At 42.8% G+C, this 26,277-nt stretch overlaps 1 protein-coding gene across 1 annotated transcript; it reads left to right on the forward strand.

Annotated features, from left to right (window-relative positions):
• Positions 1–5,555: 5,555 nt before the first annotated feature.
• ythdf1 (YTH N6-methyladenosine RNA binding protein F1) lies at positions 5,556–25,190 on the forward strand. Its single transcript, XM_083769006.1, has 7 exons — positions 5,556–6,282; positions 7,725–7,749; positions 14,817–14,896; positions 15,897–17,267; positions 20,218–20,730; positions 21,530–21,574; positions 24,088–25,190. Exons 1-7 carry the CDS (start codon positions 6,256–6,258, stop codon positions 24,112–24,114), a joined length of 2,088 nt encoding a protein of 695 aa, XP_083625132.1. The 5' UTR covers positions 5,556–6,255; the 3' UTR covers positions 24,115–25,190.
• The last annotated feature ends 1,087 nt before the right edge of the window (positions 25,191–26,277 follow it).

Raw genomic sequence — 26,277 nt, forward strand, 5'->3', positions numbered from 1 at the left:
TACTGTGGCGTTGGGGTCAGCAGTAACAAGAGATGTGACGAGTCTGGCCACATTCAGTTCCTTCTCTGCTTCCTTCAAGCGGCGGCTCCTATCCAGTTGTTTTGTGAGATATTCTCTGGCTTGGATGGCCTCCTCCTGGTGGCGCTGAGCCTCCGCCTGGTGGCGCTGAAACTCTGCCTGCTGCTCCACCTGGTACCGTTGGGCTTCCTTTGCTTGTGCATCTAGCCGTTGATACTCCAGGTCAGCTTGTGAATCTTCATCTAGCTGCTGGCGGAGGACATCAACCTCCATCTGCCTTATCCCCTCCTCCAGAATGGCAGTTTGAACATCAGATAGACCCCGAGCAGGATACGTGCCAACAGAGAGTAAAGTGTGCCTACTAGAATGGGACCTGAAGCTGGATCCACTCCGACTGGATGTTCTCCTCGAGTTGCTTCCGGTTTGGCTCAGGTGGCGTTGAGAAGCGGTTGGAGAAGGACCCTGGGAATGTTGATGACCAACTTCATAGTCGTTGAGGTAAAGAGGCAAACGATGTGCTCTACTGGGCCTACCCTGTGGGTCAGGTGGTCCTGAAACTGCTCTGTCCATATTGTTGATGGATGCACTCAATCCGGCTCGAGGGACCAAATGTAACTGAGGGGGACACCTCCGGTTACTTAAATTAAACACTGGTTGAGGCGGACAATATGGACTTAATTCCGATCAAAGAATTAGGCTCCGGAGAAGGGATATCTTCCGCAGATTTATTTGCAATGTGATGTATGTGTGGTCTGGAATACACAATAAACATAAATAAAGAATAGCATCAGTAACATGAACTTGAATTAACTGAAATATCCACTTAAATAGCCACAGCAAGATTGATGCAATCACTAAACAAAGATATGCAGTATGCACCTATATTGATCAAACATTGGTAGGCTACACAATTATTAAACCCAAACTATGCATGTTAGACTCTTTCAATACATATTGTATAGTTCTACAAGGAAATCAAAACTCCATATTGTATATAACATATTAAGGCCAAAAACGGTCCAAATGTTGATAAACATGTAAATAATTAAATACTGTAACATAGAGTGACATAAACAGCATAAAAACGGACTACAGGCAGTAGGGAGCTAAGCTAACCAAACAACCATGTGCTGTCAATTAACCAAACAAACTATCAAACTAATATACAGAGTCACAGATATTATTTAACACTTAAGTAACACTTATGACCCAAACATAGTACTTACTTTGATTAAAGAACGCACAGAAGATACAAAACAAATACAATACACGGCTCTCAACATGTTGGACTGACTGACCATGCTGATGCCAAACGCTAAACTGCCTAAACTGCCTAATTTGACTGCCTGTGGAAAAGTACCAGCCAATACCAGGTCAGGCCACTAGGCGGCACTGACAGGCTTTCTGACAGGAGCACCTGGTCTGACAAGCATTCAATTGTTTGATATTTTAAACAAACAATGTTGATATCAGGGTGGTCACAGCTTTTACATGTCAACTCCGTCAGGACATTATTATGATCTTTGTTAAGAATTCCAAAATAATGTTTATTATTTTAGTTTAGGGTTAGGTTTAGCTAACAAATGAAGCAAAAACAAAATGGCTACATTGTACTACAGAGGGTTAAGATGAAAACAAATGACATTTTGTCAACTCCGTCAGACGTCAACTCCGTCAGGTTTTGTGTCTGACGGAGTTGACATGTATCTGACGGAGTTGACACAAGTGTTCCTAAAACAATAAAGTTATAGTTTTTGAATAATGGGACGTATTCTAATTTGGCACACAGTTAGAGCATGCCTTAAGGAACATTTTTGGCTATAGGGCCATCACAGATTTGTCTCGTGGTGACCATGGCAGCCATTTTCCAAAATTGCCGCCACCTGATGTTATTTTACAATAACTCAAGTTCTACACCACCTAGGATCTTGATTCTGGTGACTAAGACTACATTTTCAAGGATGAGGGATACAGTTGTACAATTTAGATTTTCCCTGTGACCATGGCAGCCATTTTTCAAAATGGCCGCCACCTGCTGTTATTTTACAATAACTCAAGTTCTACACCATCTAGGATCTTGATTCTGGTGACTAATCATACATTTTCAAGGATGTGGGATACATTGGTACGATTTAGATTTGTCCTGTGACCATGGCAGCCATTGTTTTTCAAAATGGCCGCCACCTGCTGTTATTTTACAATAACTCAAGTTTTAGACCACCTAGGATGTTGATTCTGGCGACTAATAATACATTTTTAAAAGATGAGGAATACAGTGGTACTATTTAGATTTGTCCTGTGACCATGGAGGCCATTGTTTTTCAAAATGACCACCAACCTGCTGTTATTTTACCAATAACTCAAGTTTTAGACCACCAAGGATCTTGATTCTGGTGACTAATCATTACATTTTCAAGGATGAACTTTCTCTGGGAGGGGTCAGGGCTTATTTCAGCTGCAGGTTGAGTTGCTACTGACAGGACATTAAAAGGAGGTGGGCTTTCTGGCCTTTGACTTGTCCCTTTCAGGTACACAAGACGCACAGTTTGACTTCACTGGCCACTGCAGTGTGGCGTTGTATCTTGGTGGCCTCCTGCCAGTGTTTCTCCATCCTTCTCATGAGCTCTGTGTTCTGGGGCTCTGTTATAGTCAACTTACATTGTCTTGGCTGGAGATTGCTTTCCTGCAGGGTCCAGCCCAGTCTTGTGCAGATGGCTGCTGGCCCACCTGGAGGCCCCAACCTCACTTGTTCGGTTGGTGTGATTAGGTGGGGTGGTCTTCCCCAATCAGGATGAAGGGTTTGACCCTTTCAAACGGCAGTCTGGCCAAGTGTCTGTATTTAGTTGTGAGGCTAGATACAGGATACGATTGCTCACCCAGCCCCAGGTGACTTGAGGTGAAGGCTCCTTTGATTTGGTAACATTGCTTTGGTTGACATGCTGGGGACACAGAACGACACTGATGCCTTCAGTGTCTGCACATCCTGCCTGATAGTCCTGAAGGCAGATCTTCTGTCTTCAGTCTTTCGCTCACTGTTCACTGCTCACTGTTCACCTCAAGCAGGTCTTCAAGGTGTTTGCCTTTGCACAGGCTATATGGCTAGGACTCGTGCTTCAACCACTCAGAGAACTCCAACATGGTGTTGGTTGCTCCTGGGCCGCAGAGCATTGTGCGGCAGAATTCAGCTCTCATCTCTGGTGGCAGCTTTTTGAGGAGTCGTGCAACATTTGAGCCGCATCAAAGTTCTGTGTCTCCCTCTGGGCCTAGGGTAGACACTTGCTATTTTCCGGAACACTAATTGGTGGGGCTGTCCAAACTTGTTGTTTAGGTGTCAATCGGGTCTCTGTTGGTGAAGTCGGATCTAGGTGGTCTAGAAGATGAGTTAGTCAGGGGATTATTAATACAATCTGGTAATAAATTCCTTATCAAGAATTTTCTTCACCAATGTGTTTGGAAGGGTGTCTACTAACATATCCGCTGAAAGTTGGGGTACCATCAACAACCTATATAAGGCAAAATGTTCATTATGCTTTAAGTAGCATGTGACATGTCAAACTAGGGAGTTTGCATGATTCTGAATGCATTCCAAGCATTAGCTATGCACGAAGAACACTCCTTGGGCTGAAAACGGCCATAGCCGTCATCACAAAATGAGGTCAGCACATTTGGGCCAGTGGATATATGGCCGAATTTAGCCGAAGGGGTTTGACCCCTAGTTTGGCCATAGACTCCCTAGTTTGGCCATAGCCACTTGGTATGGTACCCAACTTTCAGCAGCTGTCAAAAATGCCCCTAGGGTGGTTCAATAGAAACCAATGTGGGATATGTTAGTAGACACCTTTACAAACACATTGGTGAACAAATTCTTGGTAAGAAATGTAATCACAGATTTGACATTATTCTGATAATATTCCCTGACTAAATTGGTAAAATAATAGCAGGTCCACCATTTTTGAAAATGGCTGCAATTGTCACAGGATAAATCTAAATAGTACAACTGTATTCCTCCTCCTTGAAAATGTAGCATTAGTCACCAGAATCAAGATCCTAGGTGGTGTAGAACTTGAGTTATTGGGAAATAACAAAAAGTTGGCGGCCATTTTTAAAAATGTCTACCATGGTCACAGGACAAATCTAAATAGTACCAATGTATCCCACATCCTTGAAAATGTATGATTAGTCACCAGCATCAAGATCCTAGGTGGTGTAGAACTTGAGTTATTGTAAAATAACAGCAGGTGGCGGCCATTTTGAAAATGGCTGCCATGGTCACAGGGCCAATATAAATAGTACCACTGTATTCCTCATCCTTGAAAATGTGGGATTAGTCACCAGAATCAAGATCCTAGGTGGTCTAGAACCTAAATCAGTTAAACTTGTCAACTCCGTCAGATGTTCGTCAACTCCGTCAGACGTTCGTCCCGTGATGTTTTTGTTAATTTCCAAAGAAATAGAAAATTCGATGTTAAATATTTTGTGCATATGTATTGAAACACCAACTGAAATGATACGTAATGATGATTTTTTTTTTTTTTTACATGGTTTTCATGTTATAATATTGAAAATAGAGGTTGAAATGACGGATTTGAGAAATTGGATATTTCATAATAGTGTGATATTGGAAAAAAACAATATTAAAATAATTGTATTACTTAACTTGATTACTGAAAGCCAGTATAAGATAACTGAGGACTTTATATTATTGTTGAAATTATCAAATTCAATTAAAAAATATTTTAGTGTGTCTGACGGAGTTGACATGAATCAGGTATTAAGTGCATAAATGTCCCATTTTAGAAAGAAATGTTATGCGAAAAACCTGTTCCTTCTCAATATTGGTAGTTGAGACCTGTGTCTACAAATACATCCATTTGATTTGAATGTATCTTAAAAAAAAAAAAAATCCAGTTTGAAAAAAGTTTTGTCCCTTATCTCAAGAATGGGTGATATAGAAGTGTAGAAGTGTCTCAAAATGTTCTGATGAATTTAAAATGGTGGACCCTATTGTAGTGTGTAGCCTAATGCTTTATGTATGGTGTCGTGTCGTCTGGAAAATAATTGAGTTGTGCTTGAAATGTACCTATTCTGCATACTGTTAATAAATCAATATACTTCAATCAATCAATCTCAGGCAAATATTGTACTTTTTACTCCATTACAATTAGAATATTAGAACACTTGAGTTTTATTACAAAACACACTATAATAAACCACTATACATTTCAGACATTTGAAAATAGCAGATCTACAAGCTCACAATGTGTCGCAATGATAGTGCGACGCATTGTGAGCTTATTGTAGATCGGCTTTTTAAATAAGACATGCTACACAATGAGTAGTATTTTTTTTTTTACTGTTGGTAATCAATCAATCAATCAATCAATCAATCAATCAACTTTTACTTATATCTGCGTATCTCAATATTGCAGTATTGATACCTTTAGGGTGTTAAGAGTTAAGTAAAAGTACTTTTTTCCCACCCTGTGTGTGTGTGTGATCCCGGATGGAAGCGGACAGACAGAGCAGAGAGGTAGCAGCAGCTAGGCAGCCATTGGGGAAGTGAGTGGAAGTGAGTTCAGTTTTTTTTAGACCAGGCCAGAAGAACCACCACAACAGATATCTGCTGGATCTTTGCTTCTACCGACACGGAGGAGAAAGAAGAAGAAGAAGACATCTCTTCTCTCTTATATAAATATATATTTGGACCTGGGGGGGGGGGGAAACAAGGAAATAATTAAAAGAGCACAACCCCGAAAGACAAACAACAAACCGTGTGTGGACTAGAGGAGGACATTTCTTATTAAGCAATACAACACGATCCAGAGAGAGAGAGAGAGAGAGTTCCATCTGGTTGGACTGGACGGTGGTCGACATCTAAAAACGTGGAAATAAAGTGTATTCCGTGGGGGGAAAGGACCTCCGGATTTGGACTACAAAAACAAACTGTGGGAACTGAAGTTGTTGGGGAAAATAAACACACAGACGGACAGACAGCTGAGCTAACTGTTAGCTACTAAAGCTAGCCCCCCACAGAGCTAACTAACTAGCCTTTTAGCTTTAGCCACGAAGCTAACTGTGATAAGCGGCTAGCAGGGAACTGTGTGTGTGTTGTGTGTGTGTGAGTGTGTGGTGAACTTTGGGCTCCCCCCTCCCTACAAGCTTTTTGGGACAGGTCACCATCTATATCTTCTTGGCTTCTGTGAGAAAGACTTCATCCAGGGACTTGCTTCATGAATTATGTCTGCCACAAGCATTGACCCTCAGGTAGGGGAACTAAAGGACGGCCGGCTCTCTGGATTGGAGGGTTAGCTTTGAAGCTAGCTTTGAATGCTAAGCTAACTTGGCTAACGGTTGGGGTTTATAATATCCAGGGCGGTGTGTATTTCTTGGGGGGGGAGGTTGTTTTAGCCTAAGATTGTAAGACTCTCGTAGATGTGTGTTTTTTCAATTAATTTCTTTGTAATCGATTCTGACATTTTCAATCTATGATTAATTTGAAAATGTCAGAATCGATACAAAATAAATACAAAACACACATCAATGAGAGTCTTGAATGTTTAAGGCCAGGGAGGTTGTTTGTTTTAAAGCTATTTAACTTAGCTTTAGCCACAGCCGACGTTAGATAGTTAGTTAGCAGGGCTGAATTATTTTTTTATTCTTCTCAGGGTTAGCAGCAAAGCTAAAAGAAGACATCAGATTCAGGAGGTTTAACGTTATATATATAGGTTTGTGGTGATCATTGACGAAACATCTGTCTAGCAGGGGGTTGTTTGGCAGTCCTCTGAGGGGTGTTGGTGTTGAGATCACACTTATAATATTATCTCTGGAAGACTGGACTATAGTGGTCACTTCTTCCAGAGAGGCTTGAAAGGCTTTGATTAATACCTGGAAAGACAAACACACACACACACACACACACACACACACACACACACACACACACACAGTAATGCATTTAGAAAAAGACGTCCCATGGCGTCTGTCTGTCTTTCTGCCCTGGCCCTGCTATGTTAACAATTTACAATGTAGGCATTTATCAGAGCGATTTACAGTGAATGCAAGAACAACTAATGGTAATAATGCATCAGATACATAGAAATAGTCATCATTGGATTCACAAGCAAGCTGACCTAAGAGTGGATTATGTGTATGCTTGTAGCTTCTAGTGTGTGGTAGGATAGGAGGGTGGCTACTGGGTTACCTTTGGTAGATGGAAAGCCTTTTATTTTATATAAGACAATAAGCTCAGACTAGTAATACTGCTGTTTATAATCATGACTGTAAATTGATTGCATAGGGCCCTGTTACTGGTAGTAAGTACTGTTAATGTTTTTTACATTTCTGTCTCATAAACTATTCAATCAATACATCAAATTAAGCTATTTAGGCCAACGTTGCTTGATTATTATTAGCCTAAGTTAAATTAAAACTAGCCTATATGCGATGTGAATGGATATTCTTGTAGCTTTACTGTTTATGCCTCTCGCTCTCTCTCTCTCTCCCCGTAGACTGTACGTGTTATTGTAATGTCTCTCTATCCAGGAAGTAGTGGTTTGTTGTTTAGGCTGGGTGAGCTGTGATTGCAGACAGACAGACCTGTAGATTGGAATCTAGTTTTTAAACTGGAACTGACCATGACGTCTGATGTGTTTTTTCCCCCTCTCTCTTCTTGCATGGTTGGTCTAACGTGGTGGATGATGCTTCAGAGATCAAAGGGACAAGCATCTAAAGGTAAGTTTGCTACAGCAGGGCATAATAAAACATTGATTGATTGAAATATTTATTAACAGTTTGCAGAATTACAGTATACATTTCAAGCACAACTCAATACAAAGACTGTTAACTGTGATTGGACGACCCAAAAAGCATTACAGCTTGTTTACAAGAGGGTCCACCTTGAGACGTACAAATATACACTTCTATATAGCCAAAGAACAGAACAGGAATTCATCATTAAGGGGGAGGGGGAAAAGGGGAAAAACAGACTAGTAGGTTGAGGTGGTGTTCAATTAAATTATTATTGGCGTGAGAAAACATACGTTGGTTCACAATTTAAGTGTCGAAATATAATAAAACAGTTGAAAATGGGGAAAGTATGTACAGTTGGAGGGGGTGAAGCATTGTGTAAACAGAGCTATGTCACATATATATACAAATAGCAATCTTTTGTAGTCACTTGGGGACTAGCCTCGGAAACCCAGACATTTTTATTTCTAGGGAGAAAGAAAAAATGTCTGGGACCGAGTCCACTTCAATTCGGCATAGAGTAGCGCAAACGTCGATCTCTCTGCTGATTTCTGATCGTCTTTACCTTTATTAAATTGACGCACACCTGTACACACACACACACACACACACACACACACACACACATACATTCCTCTCTCTCTCTCTCTCTGTTGCTCTAATTAATTAGTATCATGTCGCGCAGCTGCGCCTAGATTCTCACGGCGCATCCTGCTGGGAGCTGCCTATGCCATGGAAAGCATAGGTGGACCCCAGGCTACTTCGGGACAAATGGCTGCATTGTTTACCGTTTGACTATTTAACCCATTCTGGACTCGAACCCCTTTTTGTGTTTTAAGCATTATATTATGCTTTAGCTATTGAAAAATAGCAGAGCTATTTTTGAAAAATCTTGAAAATGTGCCGCAAATCTTTGAATATATATTCTTTCACAGCCTTCCCCCGATTCTCGCTCAAATGTAAATGTCGATTTTCCTCCACAAGAATTGAGATAATTTTTTCTCCCGTGAAAATATTTTCTGTCTTTAGTCTGTAGTTGCTTAACATTACTAAATTCAAAATGTGTCACCTGGAGCCATAACTACTGTGGCTTTAAATGGACAACATCAAAGTGCTCGACTTAAACCTCTCTTAAAGTCTCTCTCTTGTAACTAAAATGAATTGGACAAGCCAACTAGTGCTGCACCATTCTTGCTCAAATTTAGGAATGAGATCACATATACTGTAGGTGTCTGAATATTTTCCCCCTCGTTGAATCGTGCAGCCCTAAATCCATCCATGCTGATGGTTGATCCGCAGCAAGTGTTGATTTCGTCGACTAAGGCCTCTTACACGGCGACCATCTCCAGATAAAACGGCAAAGTCCTGTTGCCTTCTGAATTTGTATTGACCCTTTACACGAGAATGCACACTTTATGAAAACGCTATGTCACTAGGTGGCGGTAACGGGCTGCCAAATAGACCAGTCACCCACATACAAGAAGAAGAACCCCTTCACGCAACCCTATTGGGGTTTCGAATGATTCCAGAACACAACGTGGTTGTGGCCGTCGCTCAGTGACAGACTGACAGGCAGCCCAGAGCATGCAAGCAGAGCGAGCCACGGGATGGTTATATGTTTTATAATACATTAGGCTACATAAACGCCGCCTATCACAAGGCTTTTTATTTACTTTTATTTCAAGGTTTTGCATTCACCATCGCTGATGAGCAGCGCTTTGTAGGCGAGGTAGACTCCATTATGTCATATATGGCTCTGCATTAATTTAATAAACATACTAGTATGCGCTGTGAGCCAACGTGAGCCATGATGTCATACGTTTTGTGGATTCACCGTTTTGCCTGTTTACACGGAGAAGAAAAGAGATGCAGTATAAGTCATTTTACTCTTGGTTGTATGCTGAAAATAGCCGATCTACAAGCTCGTTGTGAGCTTGTAGATCGGCTATTTTCAGCAAAAACAGTCATTATGACGACACCAAGAACCGCCAAAACACATTTTAGTCGATTAAATCAACTGTAGATTTAGTCGACTAAAATCCTATTATATTTAGTCGACTGAAACTAGACTTAACACTAAGACATTCCAGGTGACTAAAACGAAATGAAAACTATTCAAGAGATTATGACTAAAACTAAAATCAAAATTTGCTGCCAAAACACCAGTGATCCGCAGAAGGGAAAGGATGTGAACCTACCACTAGTCACTGGGTGGTACATTCTGCCCACAGCAGGTTAAAGGATGTGAACCTACCACTAGTCACTGGGTGGACGGGTGGTACATTCTGCCCACAGCAGGTTAAAGGATGTGAACCTACCACTAGTCACTGGGTGGTACATTCTGCCCACAGCAGGTTAAAGGATGTGAACCTACCACTAGTCACTGGGTGGACGGGTGGTACATTCTGCCCACAGCAGGTTAAAGGATGTGAACCTACCACTAGTCACTGGGTGGTACATTCTGCCCACAGCAGGTTAAAGGATGTGAACCTACCACTAGTCACTGGGTGGTACATTCTGCCCACAGCAGGTTAAAGGATGTGAACCTAACACTAGTCACTGGGTGGTACATTCTTCCCACAGCAGGTTAGCACCTTGATGGGGAACCTAACCAGGCTACTCTTCCTGTCTTTCCCAAAATGCTTAATTTGGAATGAAGGAAACCTATGTTATATAATATAATGGAGGATATAATAAGAGACTGGATTATTTTTTTAACCCATTTATACCTGACGTATTAATATTAATATATATATATATATATATATTCTTTTTTTTTTTCTTCTGAAAAACCTCATGTTTCTATATCATTGGTTCTCAATATTTCATGTCAAGGACCCCAACAATTATATGCAATATGCCGCCGACCCCCATCTGAAAATATGTTGTTCCAGGGACCCTCCAGAAGCAAAGATTTGAGTTAAAACTGAAACTCAAAGAATATATATTCAAAGATTTGAGGCACATATTCACGATTTTTCAAAAATAGCAGACCTACAAGCTTGTAGATCTGCTATTTTTCAATAGCTAAAGTATAACAATGCTGGAAACACCAAAAGGGATTCCCGCCCAAAATGGGTTAACCCATTTGGGGGCGGGAGGACACCCTGGTGGATGGGAACTCCTTTTGGGGTTCTGTACAGTATTCCACCACATCACGACATATATTTAATTTATCTTTGCTGATATTATATAGCCTATCTACAAGGAATACCAAACGAGTCGCCCCTTTACTAACTCGCCCCGGGCGTACAGCCGGCGGAACAGCGCTGCCTGGTATTCCTTAAGTAACCTAAGTAAAGTATGCTTAAACGGTTAAACCTAACCTTATTCCTAACCTTAACCTCAGTAAAACTATGTCTAAACCTAACCCAATACCTACACTTATACCCAGTAAAACTATGCCTAACCCTAAACTTATTTCTAACCTTATTCTCAGTAAAACTAAATAAAGAATACAAGAACCGCTGCACCAAGCAGTCGGCATGAGGTCGGCGGAAAGATCGAGGGGCGAGATGTTTTAGGGGCGACCGTATACCTGATGCCTCTACAAGATGAGCAAATGGATCTGAATGTTCTGGCCTTTTTGTCAGTGACATGACTATGGGATAGGTGCATGGTCATTGGTCAACCTCGGCTGCTTTTGAGCCAAGGGAGGGCATCCACAAGCAGTGTAGTTTTTGTCGTCGTCTCTTGAATAGTTTTCATTCCGTCACATTTTTGTCACCTGGAATGTTTTAGTGTTAGTCTAGTTTTAGTCGACTAAATCTACAGGTGATTTAGTCGACTAAAATGTATTTTGGCGGGCTTTAACGCTGTCGTAATGACTGATTTTACCTTTGCTGAACATAGCCGATCTACAAGTTCACAACGCTAAATGTTTGTTTTTATTTCTATTTTTTTAATATCAAAACGTAAATATGTCTTATTGTTTTCTTTACTTAAAAATCAAGAGCAGTGCAATCATCTTAAACAAGTGGTTCTCCACCAGTGGTCCTTGAGGGGGTTCCAGGTGGTCCCCATGCAGCTAAATGATGGAGAGTTGGTAACCAAATGGACCCTTATTTAGATCTTTAACTCTTTGAGAGTGTAACGTTAAACCAAATGGTGTCCCATTTGGTGTTTTGTTAAAGGACAACTTTGTTATTATTTATTTCAACCAAGGTTCATGTTTTAGGTTGTTTAAGATTGTTAAATAAATATTTTCATTATCCTGTGATAATCGTGATCTCAATTCTTGTGGAGGAAAAAGAAAATTGACATTCACATTTGAGCAAGAATGGTGCAGCACTGCCCGTGTATAATATTGATCGACTATCCCGAGTCCCCACACACTGCTGTCGTCTGTGAGAGAAATGCGATTTGATGATTTATGACTTGGAACATGAGACGGACGGGGGGTGTTTTGAAATGTGTCACTCTCTCTTCCCCCTCAGATGTACGCACACACAACACACACACACACCCTCCCAGTTGAACAAACCGCAGACCCGTGCAGCTTGCCAGCGGACGCTGATCTGTGTGGATGATAATGTCGTTATCAGTGGCCTCTTAATCGTAGGAGCGTGACGTGTTGAGCTGTGGTTTGCTTTGCTTACGGCGGCCTGTCAGAGCAACGGCACACTGGCTGGCTGACAGACAGACAGACTGATTGACTGACTGGCCTGGTCTCGAGTCAGGTCGACCTCGCAGGCCTTGGCAGGACGACAGGACAGCATGGCTCTGGTCCAGCGTTTCCCAAAGTGGGTGCCGTGACCAGGGGTCCAGACATGGTGACCTGTCCGTGGCACATATTATATTTTTCATAACACACCATTATAATGTTCTTATTTTGATCATTTAATGGTGTGATTGAGGCCTAAGTGTGTGCACGACGTGTCTGAATGTGATTCCGTCATGGATTGAAGTTATTCACAGGGGCGAGCGGAGCCAAAAATAGGTTTGAGAAGTTACCACTGCTCTACTGTAGTCTGAATCACTTCCAGGTTCTAGGAGGCCATTCTTCAAGGGCCTGGCGGGGCGGCTGTCCATCAGTTTATTTGTGGAGGATGACAAACTGGCTATGCAAAGGGACCCGTGGCAGCATGGCCTCTCACGGTCCGAGAGATTTAACCCATTCTGGGAGGGAACCCCTTTTGGTGTTTAAAGCATCATGTTATGCTTTAGCTGTTGAAAACGCTATGAACTTCTGACTTCTGACTGAAGGTCTGCTATTTTTGAAAAATCGTGAAAATGGGGCTCAAACCTTGGAAATTCTTTCAGAGCGATCGATTTTAACTCAAATCTTTGCTTCTGGGGGTGCCCCTGAAAGAACATATTTTGAGATGGGGGTCGGTGGCCAATTACATATAATTATTGGAGTCCTTGACATGAAATATTGAAGTGATATGGGCCTAGAAACATAGGTATTTCAGAAAACTGTCAGGATTTAGAAGACTTTTATTTATTTCGACGTCGGGTCTAAATGGGTTAAAACACCACCAGGGGTTCCCGTCCTGAATGGCTTAACCCATTTTGGGCGGGAACCCCTTTTGGTGTTAGCATTATGTTATGCTTTAGCTATTGAAAAATAGCAGACCTACAAGCTCGTAGCGCGCACACTCGCCACAGCTGACCAACTGATGTCGGTCACTTTGGATTTCCTAAAGGATTATTCAGACTGCTGTTTTAGGCGATAAGGTTGACCACTGAAGACTACAACTACGACGTAAGTTGTGGTCACCTTTTAATATCACCTAAAAATGGAGTATGAATAGGCCTTTAGGAATCCAAAGTGACGGACGTCAGTTGGAGTGTGATTCACAAGTAAAAGTCAGGCATATATAACCCTCACCATGTGACAGATAAAGGCATAGATATATTATATATACATATAAATATAACCCTCACCATGTGACAGATAAAGGCATAGATATATTAGATTAAGGGCTCCATCTTGCGCCACCCCTTATCCCTAAACTTATTTGGCATTTATTTACTATTTTAAAACATTTAAAAATAGTTCAACTCTACATCGACACATTGTTAGCTTGTAGATCGGCTATTTGTACTATTTTAAAATGTTTTAAAATAGTAAAAAATGGCAAATACGTTTAGGGGTAAGGGGTAGCGCAAGATATAGGGCTATATCTATGCATGGTAGCCAGTCTGGGGAAATGGACAGTGAGATGATGATCACAGAGGCTGTTAAAGCTGCTATAAGCAATAATAATGTCAACATTTTAATGAACCTTTTTTGGTATTCAAACAGCCAGCAATGGGCAGAACGCTCCCAAACATTTATTTTTGTCTCCGTGACACATCTAGGGGCTGCAATCTGCATTCAAAGATGTTCCTAGAAGCTTTGCCATTGGTCGGTCTACTTCCCGATTGGTTTTGTCATTGCGACCAATTTTTCCGACCAATGACAAAGCTTCTAGGAACATCTTTGAATGCAGATTGCGGTCCCTAGATGTGTCACAGTCCGTTTTTTGGGAGCGTTCTACCCATTGCTGGCTGTCTGAATACCAAAACAAAGTTCATTAAAATGTTGACATATTATTGCTTATAGTGGCTTTAATGTCACTTTCTAGTGGATTGATTAATTATTTCCATGAGTGGGGAAGTAGAGCTCTCCACTTTGTTTTAGTTGGCCATGTTTCTCAGAAGTAACATGCTTTTGTCCCTGGCTCTGAATTGTTGCCTGTGCTACTCTTGTATTTTCAAGTAGTCACCATTGTCCTTATCTTGGTTGAAATGGTCCCAAAACAAGCTGCACTTTTCACTCTAGCTCTGAACTAGTACCTGGTGTGAGAAATTGAGAATGTGTATGTATTCATATGCAAGTTAACCAATCTAATCATGTATGTAATAACTGTTTACATTCATTCGCGGTTGCCTTCCTCGGGTTCATATATTTTAAACAGTGTTTGAGCTGACCGAATCAATTGTTAAGGCTTTCCATATATAGTGCAACCAGTCTTTCTATAATAGCTTCAGTTATTGCTTATATCATGACGAAGGCCCTCTATAATTTTAATATATTGATTTTTAGTGTTGTGTTTTTCTTTCAGTGCAAAATGGTTCGCTGCATCAGAAAGAGACTGTCCACGACAACGACTTTGAACCGTACCTCACCGGTCAATCAACTCAGGTAAACGCAGGTTTACATCCACGATTAAATCATTCTTTATTTGAAACTCGACGACTAGGCCTCTCACAATTATTTAATAATCGTCTAATTGCAATTATTTGAGATCATTTGCAATTATGTTTGCACAATCATCAATTGTTTCCATGTTGAAATATGTCCATATACATTTTTCGAAATAGCAGAAATAGATCTACAGGCTTACAACATGTCACTTCGTGAAAGCTTGTAAGCTTTGTAGACTAACTATGTATGCTATTTTGTACATTGTTTTGAAAAGAAATTATGACTGTCAGTGATTTCTTTGCATATTTAAGTTATTTGTCATATCTGTGCAATCTGTGATTACAAAACCTAAATGGCAAACAGAAATACTAATAGTGTTCATTGTTCAATGCAAAACACAGTTCAATCGTCAACTGCAATTAGTTGCGTGACAATTAATCGTCCACTTATATTTTGTAAAAGTAAAATTGTAAAATTGTAAAAAATTGTAAAATGCTGCCTACTTTACGTTTGTGTGTTTGCCCTGCATGCTCTTTCTTGCCCCGTAAAATCACTTTGCGCTGCATTTTATGACATGAAAGGTGCTATATAAATACATTGTATTATTATTATAGTGATTTAAGTCGATTCAGATAGCGATTAGCGTGCTCTTAGCTCAAACCCGTAAACTACTCATCCTCGACGACTCCATCCTGTGGTGTACTACTGTACTACTGTACTGTTTTTTTATTCTAGTTTATTTAGCTTTTAGTTATAATAATAATGTCTTCTTCTGTTTTCTACATGAATATAACCACATTATAACCATATAAAATTAAATGGGAGTTAAATGCTGCAATTTGTTAAAATGGCAAACTATGACTCCTAACATCGTTGAAGTGGGACTAATAAAGTGTCCCTGGGACTCATCTAAAAGACCATCCCTGCATCCTGGGACTCATTACATTGAAAACCCCTATTTACATCACTGCATCCCGTGGTGTTTTTTTTCTCCCAGAACAACAGCTACCAGTCCATGACCGACCCCTACCTGTCCAGCTACTACGCCCCCTCCATCGGCTTCCCCTACCCGCTGAGCGAGGCTCCCTGGTCCACCGGCGGCGACCCGCCCATCCCCTACCTCACCCCTTACGGAGCCCTGAGCAATGGAGACCACCACTTCCTGCCGGACACCACTGTGTTCGGCCAGCCGGGAGGCCCCCTGGGCAGCAGCATCTACCAGCCGGCGCACCGCTTTAACTTTTTCCCCGAGAACCCGGCCTTCTCGGCCTGGGGTGCCGCCGCCGCCACCAGCGGCCCGCCGCAGGGCTCCCAGCAGGGCCAGCAGCAGCAGCAGCAGACCCAGCAGAGCTCTGCGGCGTACGGGGGCAGCTACAGCTACCCGCCCAGCTCCCTGGGGGGCACGCTGCTGCCCCCCGACGGGCAGACGGGCTTCCACGGCGCCAGCGACACACTGGTCAACAAGGCGCCCGGCATGAACAGCCTGGACCAGGGCATGGTGGGCCTGAAGATCGGAGGAGGAGGAGGGGACGTGGTCGCGGTGGGGGGACAGCAGGGCGGCGGCTCCGGCAAGGCGGTGGGAGGCGGCGGCGGTGGGCACCACCACCACCACCACCACACCGCCACCGCCGTGACGACCCACCTGGGGGGGGTGGCCCCCCTCGGCGGCGGCAACAACGGCGCCACCCCCATCGGCATGCCCCCCATCATGCCCAACAACAAGCCCACGTCGTGGGCGGCCATCGCCTCCAAGCCCGCCAAGCCCCAGCAGATCAGCAACAACAACAACAAGGCCAAGGTGAAGCCCGGGGGCATGATGCCCGGCGGTGGCATCATGCCGGGCCTGCCGCCGCCTCCCATCAAACACAACATGAACATTGGCACCTGGGACAAGAGCGGCTCGCTGGGGGGGGGCAGCAACAGCCCCGGGGGGCAGCAGCAGGCGCTGGGCATGCCCCACGGGCTGCCCATGCAGCAGCAGGGCCACGCCCATGCCCAGCCCCCCCAGATGCAGCCCCAGATGGCCCTGCAGGGCCCCCCCCACCACCACCACCACCAGCAGCACCACCACCAGCAGCAGCATCACCACCAGCCCCCTCCTCACCAACAGCCACTGCAGCAGCCGTACCAGAACCACAGCCAGCCGCCGCCGCCCCAGACGCGCTGGGTGGCCCCGCGCAACCGCAACAACAACTACCAGCCGGGGGGCATGGAGAGCATGATGGGCATGGTGGGGGGAGGAGGAGGAGGAGCCACCGGAAACGGAGGAGGACCCCCCATGGGAGGAGGAGGACCCCCCATGGGCCCCGGCGGGGAGTCCCACCCCGTGCTGGACAAGCTGCGTGCCAACCACAGCTACAACCCCAAGGTATGGGACGGTAACCATGACGTCTGTAATGAATTATAACCACAGCTACAACCCCAAGGTATGGGATGGTAACCATTCATTATTATAGTTATCTACATCGACCACAGCTACAACCCCAAGGTATGGGATGTTAATTATATAGTTGTGTATATGCCAGTGGTTCCCAAACATTTTCATGTCAAGGACCCCCAAATTGACACTACTCAGTCCGCATAGCCCAATTTGAAAAGATACACCAGGGACCCCCATAACTGTCCATTTTCTTACAAAGGTCCTGTATTTTCTTCTCTGTTTTCAGTTAGTTAGTTAGTTTTATTTATTGGCCACGTGTGGAAATTTGTCTTCAGTCTCAACAACAGTAAACAAACAAACTGCAACGAGAACAGTAACAACACTTACACAATTATTTGCATGGCAAAAATGCAGGACAACAGTGACAAATACATTAGAAAAACAAATCTAGTGATGCATGGTATAATTTAGTGCCTTAATGGCATTAGCAATGAAGGAAAGATGTTTACGGTTAGCTTTTGGTATCTACCAGAGGGAAGTAGTTGGAACTCCCTGCAGAGTGGATGAGAGGGGTCATTTGCTAACTCCCTGCAGAGTGGATGAGAGGGGTCATTTGCTAACTCCCTGCAGAGTGGATGAGAGGGGTCATTTGCTGTCTTGACAGCTTTTTTATGTGCTCTCTGTTGTTTGTATACTAATTCCAATAGCGATTTAAATTGTCACCAGTTTGAATCGATTTGAACCGATTTACGATATATCTCTTACATGACTGATAATGTTTGCCTCCCTACCCCCCATGGTTCTCAGTCGCCACAGACGGATTTCAGTCCTTTGGATTCCATAACCAAGCGTGTCGTCTGTGAAAGCATGCTGCTCACCACCGGGATAAAAATAAATGTGGACAAATTTGACTGAGGGACTGTCATTGGATTTTTTAAAGTTTTTGTTGTCAGGGAATCTTAGCTTCAAATTGACATTGGTTGTTCAGTTTGACCCACCAGTTTTGTAGATGTGGCTTATAGAGTAATGTCTTGCAGAAAACAGCGAGTTGAGAAAACAGGCTTGAAAGGTTCACTTCTGTGGACTCTAACATTACACCTAGCTACATGTTTAAGCACTTATTTCATATGTACATGTCGTCTGCCTGCACGTGCTATTGACTCATTTTGGAGTTTTTCTCCTCTGGTGAAAAGCTGGAGGTTGCGCAGTGGCAGGCTCCGAGTCAAATCTGGTCACAAATGTACTTTATTTAGAAAACATGTTGGCTTATTTAAAATAAGCCAACATGTGTTCAACTCAAAAGGAATCTTCTTCAGGGCAAGTATGATTTATACAAGTTGCCCTGACGTCGAAACATGTTGGCTTATTTTGTATTTCTTTCCACCCTAAAACATGATCATCAGGTCTTATTATTATATAAGGATGTATAATCTTTTCAAAAAAGTGTACAGTCTTTGTTAAAATATGTGGACACGCCCACCAGTTCATTAAGTATGCCTGGTTTGCCTGGTGGGTGGTGATGGGTGGTGATCCACCTGAACTGAAGCTGCACCCACAGCTGTAGTTGTATGATAAAGGGGGAGGGGTTAGGGGAGGGAGGGGCTGATAGTGTGATGTCACTATATTACTGTTTATTTCATTGGCCCGTTTGACTGTCAAGGGTTCAGCCTCCAGGAAGAAACCCTAAATACAAAGTTAATACACCATTGCACATAAAAGCCACTCCAGGGTGTCTAATGAAGTGCTGTCACCTCATAGACACATGCAAAACTGGAAAAATACAAAGATTGTGGCACTCTGTCTCTTTTTGAGTGCTCGGATTGCCGCCTATTCTTTAGTATTCCAGTCCCACCGATCCTTACCAGCCCTACTTTACATTATAATTGTTGCATCTTCATCGAGCACCTGGTTGATTTTCTTTTTGTCGCTTTACATTTTCTTTCTTGAGATTGTATCTTGCTTTGTTCCATGTACCTCACAAGGAGTTTGCATTACTTAATTTACAAGAAGTCTACACAAATATAGTAGAAGTAGAAGAATTGTTATTTTTGATCGTTTGCCTGTTATCTCTCCTAAATGGTACCAACATCAATACAGCATGGAATTGTGGACAAAATCCTATCCGACGACAACCAAATATTCTTTAGTTTTGGGTCTGAGAGGCTAGCCTGGCCCAGCCAGCGTGCTTTCTGGTCTAGAGGTGCGGGCCGGGTAGCCTGGCCCAGCCAGCGTGCTTTCTGGTCTAGAGGTGCGGGCCGGGTAGCATGGCCAAGCCAGCGTGCTTTCTGGTCTAGAGGGGCGGGCTGGGTAGCCTGGCCCAGCCAGCGTGCTTTCTGGTCTAGAGGGGCGGGTAGCCTGGCCCAGCCAGTGTGCTTTCTGGTCTAGAGGGGCGGGTAGCCTGTCCCAGCCAGTGTGCTTTCTGGTCTAGAAGGGCGGGTAGCCTGGCCCAGCCAGTGTGCTTTCTGGTCTAGAAGGGCGGGTAGCCTGGCCCAGCCAGCGTGCTTTCTGGTCTAGAGGGGCGGGTAGCGCATGGAGCAAGCAAATATATTTTTTTAGTTTTGTCATAGTCTCTTGAATAGTTTTAATTTAGTTTTAGTTACATTTTAGTCACCTGGAATGTTTTAGTGGTGGTCTAGTTTTAGTCGACTAAAATGTATTTTGGTGGGCCTTGATGGCGTCGCCGCAATGACTGATTTTACACTTGATGAAAATTGCCGATCTACAAGCTCATAGCGCCTGGAACAACATATTTTCAGATGGGGTTCGGCGGCCAAATGCAGATAATTCTAGGGGTCCTTTGACATGAAATAGTTTGAGAACCACTTCAGAAAACTGTCAGGATTTAGAAGGCATTTTGTAGAAACGTCCTCGGGGTCTAAATGGGTTAATGGATAATTGTTTTGCCTCCCCCCCCCCCCCCCCCCCCCCCTCCCACCAGGAGTTTGAGTGGAACCTGAAGAACGGCCGTGTGTTCATCATCAAGTCGTACAGCGAGGACGACATCCACCGCTCCATCAAGTACTCCATCTGGTGCAGCACGGAGCACGGCAACAAGCGCCTCGACCAGGCCTTCCGCTCGCTGGCCGCCAAGGGTCCCGTCTACCTGCTCTTCTCCGTCAACGGCTCGGGCCACTTCTGCGGCGTGGCGGAGATGCGCTCGCCGGTGGACTACGGCGCCAGCGCCGGCGTCTGGGCGCAGGACAAGTGGAAGGGCAAGTTCGACGTGGCGTGGCTCTTCGTCAAGGACGTGCCCAACAGCCAGCTGCGGCACATCCGCCTGGAGAACAACGACAACAAGCCGGTGACCAACTCGCGGGACACGCAGGAGGTGCCGCTGGAGAAGGCCAAGCTGGTGCTGAAGATCATCGCCGCCTACAAGCACACCACGTCCATCTTCGACGACTTCTCCCACTACGAGAAGAGGCAGGAGGAGGAGGACGAAGTACGCAAGGTGGGTTGTTTGGGGGGGGGGTTTTGCAACAAATGTTTGCAAATTTTAGTCTTTTTGGAATAAAACTTTCATTTAGTTTTAGTCACCTGGAATGTTAGTGTTAGTCTAGTTTTGGTCGACTAAATCTACAGTTTATTTAGTTTATAAGTGTAAGATGACATACTCTTGTCCACTAGTCCCTTTTTTAGTTATCCAATTTAGTCTTAGTCATCGTAGCTTAGTTTTCATTTAATATCCATTTAGTTTGTCAGTGAAAATCCAGACTATGAATCAGAGCCTTAAGACTCACTAAATTGAGAGAGGACGCAATCATGTCATGAAATTATGACTGATATTCAATATCCGATTATTTGAAGCTGATTTGTGTCTACTCACTCTGTTAAAAACCCGCCTACCAGTGACATCATCAACGGGGGATTCACAACAAATGTTGATCAGCTATTTTCAGCATGCAACCTAGTGAAAAAATGACTGGATCTCTTGTCCACTAGTCCCTTCGTAACATTTTAGTCTAGTTTTTATTCGTCAACGAATTTGTCAGTATATATATCTAGTTTTAGTCATCATAGCTTCATCAATGACGGACAATTACATATAATATTGGGGGTCCTTGACATGAAAATGTTTGAGAACGACTGACATAGAAATATGTGCGCGTACAAATGCACACTCTCAGAGTTGTGGGTGGGACTCTGTGGCCCTAATGCAATGGTAAACTGGGGGAGGGGTCTTTTGAAGTGAAGAATCTGAGTGGTCTCTTATTATTGTGTCTTTCTGCCCTGTCCCGTCCCGTCGACAGACCTTCGAGCCTGCCCCCATCCCGACCCGCTCTCGGTTGGATCAGGTAAATTAGCCTTTTTCTTCACTAACTTCAGTGTTTTTGAGCATTCCGTATAAATTATGGTTCTATAGCTATATTTAAAGCAATGTGTTAAACAATGTTTATTGATCATGGTCATACATTACAGGTCTGTAACTCTGAGAGTGCAGGCTTTAGTTTAGACATACTGTTGGTCCGACTGTCATTAGACCGACAACCTATACCTCAAACCCTAAACTAATCCTAACCTAACCTATACCAACCTATACCTCAAACCCTAAACTAATCCTAACCTAACCTATACCAACCTATACCTCAAACCCTAATGTGTGACCAGACCTTTTTTTTTATATTTAGTCTTCGTTTTAGTCATCATAGCTTAGTTTTCATTTAGTTTCTATTTTAGTTTTTGTCAGTGAAAAAAGGTACGGTAGTCGACGAACATTTTTCGTCTTAGTTTTAGTCGACAAAAACAACTGCCTAACCGAACCCTAACCACAGGCACGGGAGCAGCGCATGTTCGACCGCATGTCCGACCGTCGTTTCCGCATGTCTGTCCGTTGGTGTGTCTTAATATGCGTGTGCATTCCCTGAGAGTGTGCGGAACGGAACCAAATGGACCCTTATGGGTCCATTTGGTTCCGTTCTGCACACTCTGGACCTTGAGAATGTACACATTTGCACACTCAGAGATATTATTACTTCCTTGAATGGATCTAACATAGAAAGGGTTGCTGAATACAAGTACCATGGAATATGGCTTGATGACAAATTTACATTTAAATTCCATATTATAGAATATAGACAATCTTGTCTATAATATGATATAATGATGATATAATATGATGATATACAGAGCTAGTTTCCCAACTCCATGTAGGAAAAGGGTTATTTAAGCGGTCTTTCTTTCTGTGTTGGACTATGGAGATGTCATCTATGGAAAAGCTGCTCCTTCTGTCCCCAAGCCCTTGGATGCAGTTCATCATTCTGCTTTGGCATTTCTATCTGGTGAACCTTACAGAACTCATCATCACTGCGTCTTATATGACTGTTTATTTTTAAAGCAATTGATGGAACTTTACCGTTGTGTAAACACGGAGCCTGTAGTAACCGTAGGATTAAATGAGTCGTGCAGCCTGCCAGAACCGTAGTAACCGTAGGATTAAATGAGTCGTGCAGCCTGCCAGAACCGTAGTAACCGTAGGATTAAATGAGTCGTGCAGCCTGCCAGAACCGTAGTAACCGTAGGATTAAATGAGTCGTGCAGCCTGCCAGAACCGTAGCCTATACGTTTTCCAGGGTTTATAACACTAGCATTTCTGAACTCAACTCACCTACTACTCTGACTACTCTGGATTAACCCACTTCGCGCCATTGCCATTATTCTACGTCAATTAAAGGCAATTAATCAATGTTACGCTTATCGCCATTGCCGTAGCCCTATATGGCAATTGGGCTTTTATACTGCTTTCGATTGATCAAGTCATAATGCTACTCACGTTGGCGTTGGGTTGCTATAGCTGGTGTTGTCAATAACACAGGATCGCACCATTAAGATCATCGTGGCCATAATCGCCCATTCTATCTGTTTCTTTCCACCGCCTGTATCTCCTATTCCTTGTCCATGATGGCATTTCTGGTCAAAACAAGGTTTATTCCACGGCCCAGAGCCGACAATGCGATCCTACTGCATCATGTTAAAGCAGCACCCGCGGCAAACATGGAACGATGTAGCATCGTCACACACCCCAACATAAGATCATAACATCCCGTCTAGATTTTTGGCTCTTCAAAATAAGAGCTGAACAGGGAAAAATGCTGCCGTGAATTTTATCATAATTTATCAATAAGGGCTCCATTTTCGTCACTGCTAAACCCCTTATCCCTACATTTCTTTGCGTTTTTTTGTTTTACTATTTTGCTAAACATATTTTGAATAGTTAATATGGCCAGTCTACAAGCTCACAACGTGTCAATGTAGATTGGCTAGTTGAACTATTCAAAAATGTTTCTCAAAATAGTAAAAAAGGCAAAGACGTTTAGGGATAAGGGGTTTAGCGGTGACGAAAATGGAGCCATAAGAGTTAACCCATTTTGGGGCGGGAACCTCTTTTGGTGTTTTAAGCATTATGTTATGCTTTAGCTATTGAAAAAGTGCCAAGTGCCATGCTATGAGCTTGTAGATCTGCTATTTATTTTAATTCGTGAAAATTCAAATCTTTGAATATAAATACTTTCAGAGTTTCAGTTTTTAACTCAAATCTTTGCTTCTGGTGGGGTCCCTGGAACAACATATTTTCAGATGGGGTTCGGCAGCATATTATATATAATTTTTGGGGTCCTTGACATGAAATATTGAGAACCACTGACACAGAAACATGAGGTTTTTCAGAAAAAAATACATTTTAAAAAGTTTCTTTTTAATTTCGACGTCAGGTCTAAATGGGTTAAGAGCCTTCTGCTAAATGCCTACATTGTAAATTGTGTGCATTGTCTTAATTAATATTCACCTGTTGTCTTCTCACTTTTTTTTACAGGAGCGCCAAAACAGGAATAAACAATAAAGAAGACATTTATTATCCCCTTGGCTTTGATCAACAACAACAGTTACACCACAGTCACACTAGAACTTTTGATTTAAAGAAAATACAAAACAAGAGAGACGGAAAAAGAAATATGAATAATAACCAACCAACCAACCAAGCCCTTTTTTTGTTATTTTTCATTTCCTATTTAATCCTGGTGAAAAAATCTCTCATCATCGTCGTCGTCGTCGTTGTCCAGACTTCTTCGTGCTTTCTTTTTTTCTTGCCCTTCTACGTGTTCCCCCCCCCCCCCACCACCACCACCTCACTTCAGGGATAACAACGCTCACGTATTTTTTTTCCCGTAGACTCCAACAACCAACACTGTTTTAACCCATTCAGGTGTTTTAAAGCATTATGTTATACTTTAGCTATTGAAAAAATTGCAGATCTACAAAGCTCGTAGCGCGTCCCCCGAGTGCCGTGCTACGAACTTGTATATCTGCTTATTTTTTTGCTTTTTTGAAAAATCGTTGAAAATGTTGGCGCAAATCTTTGAATATATATATTCTTTCACAGCGAATGTTTTTAACTCAAATCTTTGCTTCTGGGGGAGGTTCGGTCCCTGGAACAACATATTTTCAGATGGGGGGGGGGGGGGGGGGTCCGCGGCAAAATGCAGATAATTCTGGGGGTCCTTGACATGGAAAAAGGTTTGAGCACCACTGACATAGAAACATAGGTTTTTCAGAAAACCTTTAGGATTTAGAAGACTTAATTTTTTTTTGTCCTAAAATGGGTTAAGTTCAGTACCCCTCAGACCGCCCCTATGCCCCGCCCCTCCTCTCCAAACGAATCAGGGTTTGACTGACTGCACCAATGGGAGGAAAGACATTAAAGAAGAAGGAAAAAAGAAATCTGCCACTTTATATTTCAGTACAATCAGGAACTTAAAAAAAACGTTGTCCTGCCCCCGTTTGACCACTGGGGGGCGACATTGCCATGCTTTTCCAGAAGATTATTATTATTATGACAGTGCCAACAGGGTTTGGTCTTTGGAGGATTCTCCCGCACCCCCCCCCCTCCCCCGACACACGAGAAAAAAAGAAGAAGAAATAAGGCAATGAACTTGGAAGAACTGCGGAATAATAATAAGACTTCAATGGTTTATCTATTTTTCATTCAAGATCAACAAAAATCTCTATTTTTTGGCTTATACTACTACTACTACTGACAATTTTCATCATTTCAGGAAAAAAAAGAACCTGTTCTTTCTGGAGCCTTAATGGTTTTTGTTTTTGTTTTGTTTGGTTTTCCTAGTTCTATCGATGACTTCTTCTCCTTCAAACAAACGAATAAATAAAAAACAAAAAGAACCGCTCTATATTCTAACAGTGACAGTGCTGGAGAAATCAGGGATAAAAGCGTGTGCCGTCGCACGACAAGGACTCGGGAGACAGACGACGTTGTTTGTGGGTTTTTTTCGAAAGCGGAGGAATTCTTGCACATCAGGCGCGGCCCATCTGGGGATGGAAACGACCCAACGAACGACCACCAGAGCTACTTTAAAAACAAACAAACAAAACATTTACAAACAAACAAACTAATCAACAAATTGTACTATTTGATTTTATGAACATCCCTCACAAACAACAAGCCCTCTCTTCTATAGGGCCATTTCACCCCTTTTGCAAACCAGATCTTTATTTTAATGATGTTTGGGAGACTGGAAACACTTTCCTAAGGGTTTTTATTTGGGTAATATGTGTGTTTTTAGAGATGTTTAGTATTTCAAAGTGTCCATGATGTCATGGACACTGGGTTCACGTCCTTCCTGGACTACAATTCCCATAATGCTTTAATGCAGGGCTGTCTTTCTGAGACGGCTGGTGTGTTCGGAAATGCGCACCGGGAGCGCACTCGCCTATTAGTTTGCATTGCATAGTGCGCTATTTCCGAACGCGCCCAGCATGTAGTCCAGGAAGTAAGCGAGCCCAGTGTCCATGAAACACTCAAATATATTTAAAAAAAACCACATATTACCCACATAAAAACCCCCAGGAAAATGTTTCTTGTCTCCCAAACATAATTAAAATTAGATCTGGTTTCAAAAAGGGGTGAAGTGGCTCTCTCTCTCTCCTGCTTCGGTTTCATCAGATCGGTTGTCGTAAAACGTCTTTCTCTGAAATGTTTTTTTTTTGT

The sequence above is a fragment of the Protomyctophum parallelum genome (assembly GCF_964188405.1).
Source record: "Protomyctophum parallelum genome assembly, chromosome: 7".
In the NCBI taxonomy this organism is placed as follows: domain Eukaryota; kingdom Metazoa; phylum Chordata; class Actinopteri; order Myctophiformes; family Myctophidae; genus Protomyctophum; species Protomyctophum parallelum.